The sequence below is a fragment of the Eublepharis macularius genome, chromosome 13 (assembly GCF_028583425.1).
Source record: "Eublepharis macularius isolate TG4126 chromosome 13, MPM_Emac_v1.0, whole genome shotgun sequence".
Lineage (NCBI taxonomy): Eukaryota > Metazoa > Chordata > Lepidosauria > Squamata > Eublepharidae > Eublepharis > Eublepharis macularius.
The window spans coordinates 42,539,913-42,552,169 of record NC_072802.1 but is presented as its reverse complement, the minus strand read 5'-3'; the positions used below and the strand labels follow the sequence as shown (position 1 = coordinate 42,552,169).

The 12,257-nt window shown below is 44.4% G+C and overlaps 1 protein-coding gene across 1 annotated transcript in view; it reads right to left on the bottom strand.

Annotated features, from left to right (window-relative positions):
- The window catches only part of FRMD7 (FERM domain containing 7), a 34,069-nt gene that overhangs the window by 15,026 nt on the left and 6,786 nt on the right, over window positions 1-12,257 (bottom strand). The window contains exons 2-4 of the mRNA XM_054995837.1: window positions 11,885-11,989; window positions 9,441-9,483; window positions 1,318-1,396 (exon numbers count right to left, since the gene is read on the bottom strand). Of these exons, the coding sequence (XP_054851812.1) occupies window positions 1,318-1,396; window positions 9,441-9,483; window positions 11,885-11,989 (227 nt within the window). The remainder of the gene's footprint in view (window positions 1-1,317; window positions 1,397-9,440; window positions 9,484-11,884; window positions 11,990-12,257) is intronic.

Genomic DNA, 12,257 nt, shown 5'->3' with positions numbered 1-12,257 from the left:
AAGCAGTCCTTCCAAAAACACCAGCCCTGGCCCATTAAGGCATTTCAAAGTAAGAACCCACACTTCTAATTGTGCCTCAGTTTTTGATATTGATTGCTGCTGTTTACCAAGTTTTTATATTTTCACCCTGCATATGTGCCCTATGGCTTTTTGGGATAGAGTAGCCTGGGGAGGGCCGGGCTTGGGGAGGGGAAGGACACCATGCCATAGAACCCACCCTCCAAAGCAGCCATTTCCTCCAAGGGAAGTGATCTCTGTAGACTAGAGATCAGCTGCAATTCCAGAAGTTGGCAGCCTTACTTTGGGAAGAGAACAGAAGGCACATTTTTAAAAGAGTCATAGATCCAGAGGAGTTAGCCGTGTTAGTCTGTAGTAGCAAAATCAAAAAGAGTCCAGTAGCACCTTTAAGACTAACCAACTTTATTGTAGCATAAGCTTTCGAGAATCACAGTTCTCTTCATCAGATGCATGGAGGGCAAGAAGAAACTGTTCAGATATATAGGTGGAGAGGGGAGGGAGGAGTAGATGCAAACAGTAGCTTAAAAGAGTGATTGCAATGACAACATAGTGGACACAATTAACTGGAAACTTTTCTTGCACAAGCATTGTGAAAATAGAGGGAAGTTCTTGGCAGTTATTGCAAGAAGTTCCCAATATGTGTTACAGTGCCATCCTTAACAGAGTTACAACTTACATCCTTCTAAGCCAATTAAAATCATTGGTCTTAGAATGGCGCAACTCTGTTCAGGATTATACCATCAGTCATCTTCATTATCTACTATAACTTTAATCATTACCAAAAATGCAGCTTTATCTAGATGACTACTGACTGGGGTTGCCAAATCTGGCTTGGGAAATTCCTGGAGATTCAAGGGTGTTGCCTGGGGAGGGTAGAGTTTGGGGACAGGAGAAAAGTCAGTGGGGGGTGTGATGTCACTCTAAGACTTCCATTTCCACCCTCTGACGCTGTCACTGCCTCCAAGCAAACTGATCTCAATAGTCTGGAAATTAGTTGTAATTCTGGAAGAACTCCAGGCCCCATCTTGACATTATAGCCCCACTGCAGACCCTCCTTCCCCCTGCTCCAGAAGTTAGTTGTGCTAGCTTTTTTATTCAGTAAAAGTAAAATAACATTTACAAGATGCAGAAAATACACATATATCAGATCTATATCTAGATTCCTGCTCTCCCCCAGCTCAGAGTGTTGAAAGATTCACGCATTTAATGACAGCTGCCTTCAGAAACCTCTCAGGGAAAGCAACTCGTGAAAGCAAACTGCAAGAACAATATTAAGCATAAAAGAAACCAGGATCATACCTTGTCAGCTCTTCTCTGAGATGGCCCGGATCCACTGGGAAAAATTTCACCATAAATTTGAAAAGAATCTCCTTAGGATCTTAAAACACAACATCTTCATAAGTTTGGTTTCAAAGGTCTCTCGGGAACATTTACAAATCTCTTCATTCTCACAGCCAAAGGCAACAGCTTCTCTGAATTCTCCGGGCCTCCCTACACTCAGAGTCAAAATTGTTGTTTTGATCCCTTATTAATTTACAGAAAACCTCCCCTCTCCTAAGGCTAGCAGCAGTGGGGCACACAATTCTAACAGTCTCCAGTGGTGGTTTCCAACCTACTCAGGCTTGCAACCCCGCTGAGTTTTGATTTGATTTCAAGACACCTCCCCCTGTCAGACGGGCAAGTCAGCCTGTCTGCCATGCCTGTGAATTTAGATCTACTGGGGGGATGGGTAGTAGTATAGACACTTTCTTGCTTCACTGTATCTCTGCTACGCTTTGTTTGGGTTATTAGTACAGCTGGGACGGAGCGTCTGGGAACCGACCTTGAGAAACTCGCTCGGCATCTTTTCCAGGATTTTAGTGCTTCTGAGCTCTGCGCCAACTTCAACTGACTCATTTGAACTGGGGGGCGGGGGACGGGACGGGGAGGAGACTGTGGGTATAACCTTTCTGGGAAGACTTTGCTTTGGCATTCTAAGCAATTACCATGTACAGGGTACTTCTAGGGAGCAAGCTCTAATAAAGACCTTTAACTCATACAACTGTGCTTGATGAAGTGGAGAGTCTGAGAGAATCCCTTAGCCAGGCCTGACATTTTGCCTGGAATCCTCTTCATTCCCTCGGAACCAGGGGCAACCAGTGAGATTCCCTACCTGCAGCATGTCAGAAGGAGAGGACAACGGATCTTCTGTGAAACCCAAGGACCTATCTAAAGACCTCATGGGAACGCAGAAGCCTGGGACAAGCACGGTGTGCGGGGCCGCAGCAGTTCCCAAGTCAGGAGCCAGGTTCCTACTGTCTGGATACCACGCCCCGAGGATGGATACCATGTCCCTTGTATGGATGGCTGAAGGATCAGAAAGAATGGCGCGGGGCACAATTGTTCCAGTCAAGCTTGGGAGGAGGAGCTGGAGCTCCAGAGAATCCAAGCGGGGACCTGGAGGATGAGGAGCAGCTGTTCAGACTGGCGGCCCTTCCAGAGAACCAAACTGAGGATGCCAAAGAGGAAGACTCTGCCATGGCAGAGGACCAGGGCATGGGCGATGAAGACGGGGAGTCCAGAGACCTAAGTGGCGTGTCCAACTTACAGAAGTTGCACGAAGAGATGGAGGAGGTCAGGCAGACGGTGCTGGAAATCATGGTCGGAATGCAAGAACTATCTAGCCACACAGGCCTGAGGAGGAGGGGGGCACCAGCAAGGCCTCCTGACTAAGGGGGCCCCCGGGTGGGTTACTACAAGGGACCCCCGCCCCAGCAGCACCTGCCTTCCCAACAGGCCCGGCAGCACCGGCCCTCCCAGGGGCCCCAAGGCCATGCGCTAGAGGAGCAAGGGTCCCATGGGACTTGAACCTGCCGCCCCTGGCTTGGTGTAAGCTGGAAGCCTGATTTGATGGAGACCCTGAGAAATTGGGCTACTTCCTGGTGCAAGTAGGGGAGTTTCTAAGAGAATGGGGCCACACTTTCCCAGATGAACTGAGCCAAGTAAGCTACATAGGATCTTGGCTGGGAGGCTCGGCAGCGAAGTGGTATGTGACTCTGTACTCAACACAAGCCCCAGAACTGGGGCCACCCTGATTGTTGTGCAGGAAGGGGAGGATGGGAAAATGCACCCCTGTGCTTATATGTCAAAGAAATTCTCAAAGGCTGAAAGAAACTGGGCGGTGTGGGATAAGGAGGCGGCAGCAGTTAAACTGGCCCTAAGTACATGGAGGCACTGGCTGGAGGAGGCCAAGGTACTGTTTGAGGTACCTTGAGGTACCGTTTGATCATAGAAATCTGGAAGCGTTGCGAGAGCCCCACAGGCTGGGAGCCAAGCAGCTGCGATGGGTGGAGTTTTTCTCCCGTTTCAGCTTTTACTTAAATATTTCCCTGGGAATTTTCTGGCTGATGCGCTGTCCTGCCTCCCCCAGCATAACAGCCAATAGGAGGAAGTGGTGGACACAATGTTTTCCCCAACCCAGTTGGGAGGGGCTGTGGTCACCAGGAGCCAAGCAGCAAAAGTGGACTGCCTTTCCCTCCCCCGAGTGAGAAGTGAAAATTAAGGCAGAACTAGAAAAGGAGGGGGGATCTGCCTGAGGACTTAGAAAAAGGAGAGAATGACTGCTGGTATAAGAACAACAAATTGTATATCCTGCTGGGGCTGTGGGGGGAAATATTGAAACACTGTCTTGATGACAAGTTGGCTGGCGATTTTGGTTATTTAAAAACGCTGCACTTAATACAACAGCAGTTTTGGTGGCCCGGAATGCAAAAGGATGTATTGCAGTATGTGTCCATGTGTCAGATCTGTTTGATGGGCAAAAAGCAGAGGGGGGGATCCTCCAGGACTATTACAACTGCTAGAAACCCCAGCCCAGCCCTGGTCTGTAGTATCCATGGACTTTATCATTGAGCTTCCTCTGAGCAAAGGGAAAATGGTGATTCTAGTGGTGGTGGATATGTTTTCTATGCAAGCCCATTTCATCCCATGCTCTAAGTTGCCAACAGCCAAGAAGTTGGCCATGTTATTCATGCAGCATGTAGTAAGGTTCCATTCATTTCCTGATAAAATTATATTGGATTGGGGCCCACAATTCGTTGCCAAGTTTTGGTGGGAGCTGATAGAAGTGACGGGCATGACCCAGGGACTGAGTTCAGCATATCACCCCAAGACCGATGGGCAATTCGAAAGGGTTAATCAGGTCTTGGAGCAATTCCTAAGATGTTACATTAATTATCAACAAGATAATTGAACAGATTTTTTGACAGTCGCAGAATATTGTTACAACAATAGCGTTCATAGCTCCACAGGAGCCTCTCCTTTCAAGATTACACAGGGTTTCGAGGGCAAAGCATTACCCTTTGTAAAAGACCCAGGAGTGTGTGGGGGGACCTCAGCACCTGGTAGAACTCTATAATGGAACAGTAGGACCTGATTTTAAAAAACCCTGGAAGAGGCCAAACAAGACTATAAGAAACACGCAGACTGTAAATGCTCTCCCCAGTGGGATCTGAAACCGGGAGATGAAGTTTGTGTCTACAAAAAAACCTAAAAGGAGAGCAACTGAGCAAGAAGTTAGGAAGGAAATTCATAGGGCCTTATAAAATCCTTGAAGTAATAAATGGAGTGGCTGTTAAACTAGACCTGCCCAAAAATTTGAGACACATTCACCCACATTCCATTTCAACTTGCTGAAGAAAGCCCCGGGGCCTGACATCTGGCACCTGAAATCGGGATTTCCTCCCCCCCTCAAAGATCTATAAGATACTTCTAAAATGGTACACTGAGGATGAAACAGTGAAAGTACAGATGGTGAAGTGGGCAATAAATTTTCATAAAGAAATAGCAATGGAGGCATGGGAGCACTTGTGGGAGAATACAAATAAGATTACAACGTGTACGAATATTAAAGAAAATGTATACAAGACGATATACAGATGGTACCTAACACCGAAGAAAATTGCGCTGGGGAACGCTAAAATGTCAGATAAGTGCTGGAAATGCAAAAAGCACGAAGGATCATTATACCATATGTGGTGGACTTGTGAAGTAGCGAAGCAGTACTGGGGAGATATAATAGAAGTAATTAATGAGGTGTTACAAACCCAAATAAATAAGAACCCAGAACTGCTGCTACTAAACTTGGGAATGGTGAATGTTCCAGTGCAAAATAGAACATTGTTATTTTATATGATAGCTGCAGCAAGATTACTGTATGCGCAGAAATGGAAAGTGCAAGAAGTACCTACTGTAGAGGACTGGATTTACAAATTGCTGTACATGGCAGAGATGGATAAAATGACAAGAAAACTTAAAGACCTGGATCCGGGACAGTATTTGGCGGACTGGGCGAAACTGAAACAATTTTTGGAAAAAAAATGGGATGTGAAAGGAGAACTGTGGCAGTTTGAGAACTTTTGAAATAAGACATTTTAAACAGAAGAGAGAAGTGACTTTACCATTAAGAATCTATATCTATTTTAATCTAAGCTTGGATTATAATATAGCAGAAGAGGGGTGAAATTTAGAACTGATTTTTTAAAGAATAAGATAGGGAGGTTACGATAAGTAATACCTTTATCAGAGTATATGAATAAGGGAATAGTTAAACAAATATACTGATGGGGCATACTATATATACTATTATGTTGGTAGATCAGATTGTATATTATATAATGAATGTGCAGTATGGTGCTGTGTGCGGTGCCACATTGGTGGCAGGGTGCACAGTAGGGGTGTTAATACATATTATAATGACAATAGTATATTTGATAGAATATATGTTTAAAAGAAATAGAATATGTTTAAACTAAGACTTTTGTTATATATTATATTATATTATATTATATTATATTATATTATATTATACTGGTCTGCTATATCGAGGGGTATAAGATTTATACTATATTGATAGTATAATTGATAGATGTATATTATACTGATAGAATATTTGATAGTATAATTGATAGAAGCATGCTATATTGATAGGATATTTGATATATATGATAGAATACCTGGAAAAAAATTAGAATGTGCTTAGACTAAGGGAATTATCAAGTAATAAGAGGGGGTAAGGGTTGGAAAGCTGTTGGAAGTCGATAGAGAGGGGGGAGGAAAAGGGTGGGGGATAGGGTTAGTTAGATATTGAGGGAATGTATGTATTGAATTTGAAAAGTATACTCACCAATAAAAATTTTCTAAAAAAAAAAAAGGAGTTCCTCCCCCCTCATGGTAGATGGGCAACCTCATCATGAAGTGGAAGCTGTGTTGGATTCAAAGTGGAAAAGGGGGAAATTGTTTTACCTTATCCAGTGGAAACACTTTGACCAGAGTCAGAATGAGTGGGTTCAGTCTAAAGATGTAAGAGCTAGAAAACTCATCAGAGCTTTTCACAAACATTATCCTGATAAACCGAGGGAGTGGTGATTATGTTATAGATGTGATTTGGCGGGGGGGGGGATAATGTCAGAAAGGTAAAGCAGCCTGTCTGACATACCTGTGAATTCAGATCTACTGGGGGGAATGGGTAATAGTGTAGTCACTTTCTTGCTTCACTGTATCCAGGGCCGGGGCGCCCATGGAGGCCAGGTAGGCGGCCTCAGGGCGCGGGTGGTGGAGGGGGCGCCGGAGGAGGTGCGGGGGATGGGAGCGCGCGCCACAGAGCTGCAGCCTCCCAGCCCTCCCGCCCCGTGTTGCTGCCGCCGCCAGCACATGCCCCCGGCTGGGCTCAGCAGCTGCGGGCAGGCGTCTGCGGCGGTGCAGGGCAACCGAGCGGGGAGAGCTCAGAGGCCACCCGCGCGCCATCCCAGCCGCCTGCTAAAGTGATCGGGCCGGCGTGTGTGTGCACCCGTGATGACGTCACACGCAACATCATCACGCAGGCCGGTGCGAGTGTGTGCGCGCGCACGCAGGGGCGCCTGGCTCGCTGGCTGCTGCGGGCGCCGAAAACCCTGGCAGCGCCGCTGACTGTATCTCTGTTTGGGTTATTCGTACAGCTGGGACTGAGCGTCTGGGAACCGACCTTGAGAAATTCGGCTCAGCATCTTTTCCAGGACTTTTGTGCTTCCGAGTTCCCCGCCAGCTTTAACTGACTGTCATTTGAACTGGTGGGGGAGGAGACTAGGAGTATAACCTTTCTGGGAAGACTTTGCTTTGGCATTCCAGGCAATTACCATGTACAGGGTACTTGTAGGGAGCAAGCTCTAATAAAGACCTTTAACTCATACAACTGTGCTTGATGAAGTGGAGAGTCTGAGAGAATCCCCTAGCCAGGCCCTTCCTCCTATACAGAATAAATAAATGTGCAATTATATGTAGCATAAAACAAAATATCTTAATAATCACATTTATTCATAATATTCTTGAAGTATCACACCTGAAAAAACACAAACCAACTTAATAAAGGTCACTTCCTTTCCTTTCTTTATTAGCTCGTTTGATCTGAGATCTCAAGCTCATAGGCTTATGACATACATATCCACAATTTAAAACAACATACAGCGATACATAACCCATAAAGGTCACTTCATAAAATTGAACTTCTGGCTTGCCTTCTTCCCCAAATGTGAGCTGGCAGCCTCTTGTGCAATGGAGATCCAAGCCAGTGTATCTATAATTTGAAAATGGCCAGAGAAAAGTGCTATATATGGGAGATATTTTTAAAATTAAAATTACTTCAGGTCTCAGGATTTTTGACTTCCCCCAGAGATACTGGAAACACACTGGGTTATGCAAAATCAGGATTGGGAATGGCTAGCAAAGACCACCTGATATTGTTACAGTCACAGCTCAGCAGATTTTACTTGGTGCCTGGCTGGGAGATTGTCACGGGAAACTCATATTAATTGATCGATGTGCAATGCATGAGAAGAACCTACTGCCCAGAGATGACACAGATGTTGCAACATGTAATGGTTTAATTTTAGCTGGACAACAGCTGCTGTGATCCTAGCAGCTACTGCAGCCACATCTGTGCACAGCCTGGATCACATGAGAACCTAAGAAAGTGCTTCAATATTGGCCATTTCTACACAGCCCGATTTTCCTGCCCTTGTCTCACTTACTATGTGTGTTTTGCTGAGACACTCTGAAAACTCAGCCTTCACACATGCTCCCCAAAAGAGCTTACCTTGTGCTTTGTGGTCGCAGGCAGCCTCAGCAGCTCTTATAAAAAGCTGGTTTGGAGGGTAGGTCAGGCACTTGCATCACCATCACCCGCCTCCCTTTCAAAAAAATTTTTTTTGCTCTGCACACATGGGATAGCATGCTGAGAGCTCGGAGGGAGAAGCTGGGTGGTGATCAGAGGATTCCTTGGAGCGCTTTTACCATTCATATGACCAAGAATGAAGAAAAAGTGCTCTGTCAAGCCGTGCCAAAAGAAAAGACTGGCGAAAGTGCAGTTGCAGAAGAAATATCTAAAAAATGGAGGCCAAACAGCCTGCAGCCATTTTGAAAACAGAGACATCTGGAGTCAAGGGGAAAAGCCGCCAGTGTTTGGTGGGTGGGCCATCCCTTTAAGAATGTGTAGAAAGGGCCATTGTCAAGATCAGCATACTGTTCTCTGCAGTGGCTATCTTTGGAAAAGTCATAATCAAGACATTTCCTTGGCAGCCATCCCTTGTATTTCCCCAAGATCTAATATTCAAAGGTATACTACTTCTGAATAAGGAGGTTCCATCCCAGTCTAATGTCACTTCAGGCAATTGTAGATATGGCCAAGGAGAAGTTGCTCACATGCTAGGAAAACGGAGGCTGCACACAATTTAAACAGGAGCTGTGATTTTTTTTTTGTTTCCCCTCCAGCAAGATGCACTCGGCTACCTTCATCTTTTGCAATGTAATTGCTGGGTTACCTGCAGTTCAAATCCAGCAGTTCAAATCCTAATTTAGTCACACACACCCCTGATTTAGTCACACAAAATAACATTTTGTATACACTCTGAATGTGTGACCAAAATCCAAGACTAATTTTTAACTCAGGTAGGCTTTGTACAAACTGTGGATTCCTGGACTCTTGGTTGGTGCTATAGTACACATCCAAGCAAACAATATCTCAAGGAAAGTCTGATGTCTGCTTTTCTGGAATACCCTTGCAGTGCACAAAAGAAGCTGTATGCCCACACAGGGCACACCAACCTGCACGGTTCTGGTGCGGTGATGCCAAGTGCTTCGCTGGGAGCGCTGCCTGTCACTTTAAAAGTTTGGGCCCAGCAAAAGCAATATCAGAGATACCCCTTCCCAACCATCTTGCTCGACTGGTCCTTAACCCTCCCTCCTTCTGTTCAACTTGCTGAAGGCTCTTTGGGGCTGGGCTCTTTGTTAGGTTGCTTTGTAAAGCACCCACTATATAAATGAAGAATGAATGTAATAATCATTGCAGTTGGGTGGGGAAAGTGGCTGACCAGATTGCCTCCCCAGTCTCGCTTTAGCAAAAAAATACTTACTTTTAATCTGCTTTGTTATGGGCTTGAGAAGTTCCAGCCATGCCTGTAAGAACACAAACAGGAAACCATGGTAAAGAATCCCTCAGATTTTTTTTTCCTAGCTAAAATCAACACTTGTTATAGAATGAGATGGGAGACTGGATTGTATGGCTTCAAAGGACAGGTGAAGGATGCCATTTGCGGGGGAGGGGGGCGTGTTCTACGAAAAAATGTTCCCTCAGGTAGAAAGTTAGTACATCAGGGAAAAGAGCTCATCGTTCTCTCTGCCATACTAGTTTTATCTTAACACTGTTTATTTTAACATAGAGGAACACCCCAAAAATCTAACCCCTTCCTTACAGTCTGAAATAGCACAGCCCATGCTACTGCCTCGTGCCTCCACCATCTCATTCTACTATATGCGTAGACCAGGCCTCTGGCAGCCAAACAATACAGAGAAGTTTATCTGTGTACTCATGTATATCACTGAGTGATGTGTCTTGAATGGTTTCTGTGGAGAAAACAGCCTTTCAGCAGACAGGCCAAGATTCACTAGTTAGTTCTTCTTTATAAATGCAGAGCCCTGTTTTCACCCACCCTCCTGCACTCCAGCAAGCTAATGAAGCTGAAGGAAGTCAATGGGCTCCCTTGTTGCCTTGAAGATTTCAAACAGGGCCAATGATGCTTGACAAGGCTTCCATTTTCCACCTGGATATGCCTGCTAGGGAAAGGTCAGTTCTGCCGAGACAGGTTTTTTTCCAGAAGTGGAAAGAAAAAGGAGGAAAAAACAACAAAAGCATGGGTGTGTGTGTGTGTGTGATGGTGGTTTTGGAAAGGACTATAAATATCTCAGCATACATACACTCGCAAGAGGCCAAGGAATAGCTCCAGGGGAACTTCCCCAATATGCAAGGTTTACTGTGCTGCTGCTATCAGACATCCATTCCCGTTCTGAAAAACGAACAAAACCTCATTCTAAGCAATTGTGGTGGCCATTTTTAAAACGCATGTAGGTCAGAGATTTCTGCAGAAGATGGTCTATAGAATCGTCCAGAGTGGAGCTATGCAGATGAGGCAAACAGGAATTACAGGTGAGGTAGAAAGGAAATACAGTTCTTCTGGTTTATCATTAGGTGGTAAAATTCAAAAGAAGTCCTCCAGTGATTCAGAATTTAGTTGGGGCTTTATTTTACGCCACAATTTCTTTCTACAGTAACTTATTAGGCACTTTATAATTTATTATTATTGGTGGAGACATTTGGTTTCTTTTCTAATAGCACATCTACACGGAAACATTTACAATCCAGGCTTTTAAGTATAACCCCTTCTATGACGTAGTTCACAGCTATATGAAGGATTCAGCATTTTGGGAACTTGGGCTTTTATTTTTAAAAGCAGGTTTCTAGCACTTATGGTTGAAAAAAGACTGACAGTGCATGATGAAATCTCTTTCCATATTCTTAGTATTATAAAATGTAATGCCATGACCCCCAGGATGGCACTTAAACCATTTAATTAGGTTGCAGAATCCAGTTTTTCAGGGAGCAGAATTTAAACCATGGGCTCTGTAAGCTCTCATTGTCGCAAACAGTGGATGAGCCAGTTAACCTGTGCTAGGCCCACTGTAGACTACAGATGAGGGAGCGCATGAATGAATGTTCCTCTATAGGACAACCAAATAAAGCTCCCCTACAGATAGAAAATAACATATTGCAAAATGTAATGAAGCCCAGACATTCTCAGCATTCCAAAAGGAAAAAAGGAATGTTGAGATGTAAAAGAGCAGCTGAGATCAGATGTGGTGTGAGGAAGAAAGGCAGGACTAAAGGAGTGAGAAGAAAGGAGACTGGATGAAGGGGAAAGCCACTGAAAATGCTTAAAAGGAGTAGTGGCTGGGGGGGATGTCATGCAAATGTAATGGATTTCTGATTGCCAGCAACAATTACCAGATGAAGCCACAGCAAGATCCTGGCTTTGAAGGATTTTAAAGCAAGGATGTTGGCTGGCTCCAGACCAGTCACTGAGCAGGGAGCCATAGCAGGTTCAGCTCCAAAATTGCCAAGTAACCCTATTCAGTTTGGTGTTCCTGCTTCATGATATAGTTGACTTTCTTTATTTAATAAGGAAGCTGTTTATATGGTAAGCTGTAAGTCTGTTGTTTTTACCTGCTGCTCAGCATTCTTGGCTTTATCTGGCCTAGTCTAACATACCAGTTTTCTGTGTGAAGGGATTAAAAAATTTTTTTAATATGGAGGACTGTTCACAGTGCCATCTTAAGCCGTTACAGCCTTCTCAGCCCTTCGATTTAGAAAGGTGTAACTCTGCTTAGGACTACACAGACAGTCATATGGAGCGGGACAGCCCAGACCCAGGTTCTGTGTGTCATCCGTTTAAGCTGAACCTTCCTTAGCTGACATGTTTAGGTGGTGTTTCTAAAATGTCAGAAGGCGTCACTTTTCACTTACTGTATGCCCTGCAGGATTCCAGAACTCCAGTCCAAAATATTCTTTTTCTGCAAGGTTCAAGTGGGTGCAGCTCAAGTTGAACAATGTTTTGCCAGAAGATTTTTGCTATTGGCAGAAGGAGCGTGAGAAGGAGTGTGAGAAAACACCCAAAATCAAGAGGATTAAAAACTGATTTCAGTACGTTAGATCAGAATTTTTAAAAATTTTTAAACTCGTCTTAATTTTTAAAGAAAACCTTTAGCAAATATCAGCATAAACTTTCAATAACATACTTTGTTTACAGGCTGAGATAGAACCCCAAATGTAGATTTTTAACCATTAGGCATGATTTCCTTAGCTGGAAAGCCATTGTAGTACGGTGGTTATAGTGTCA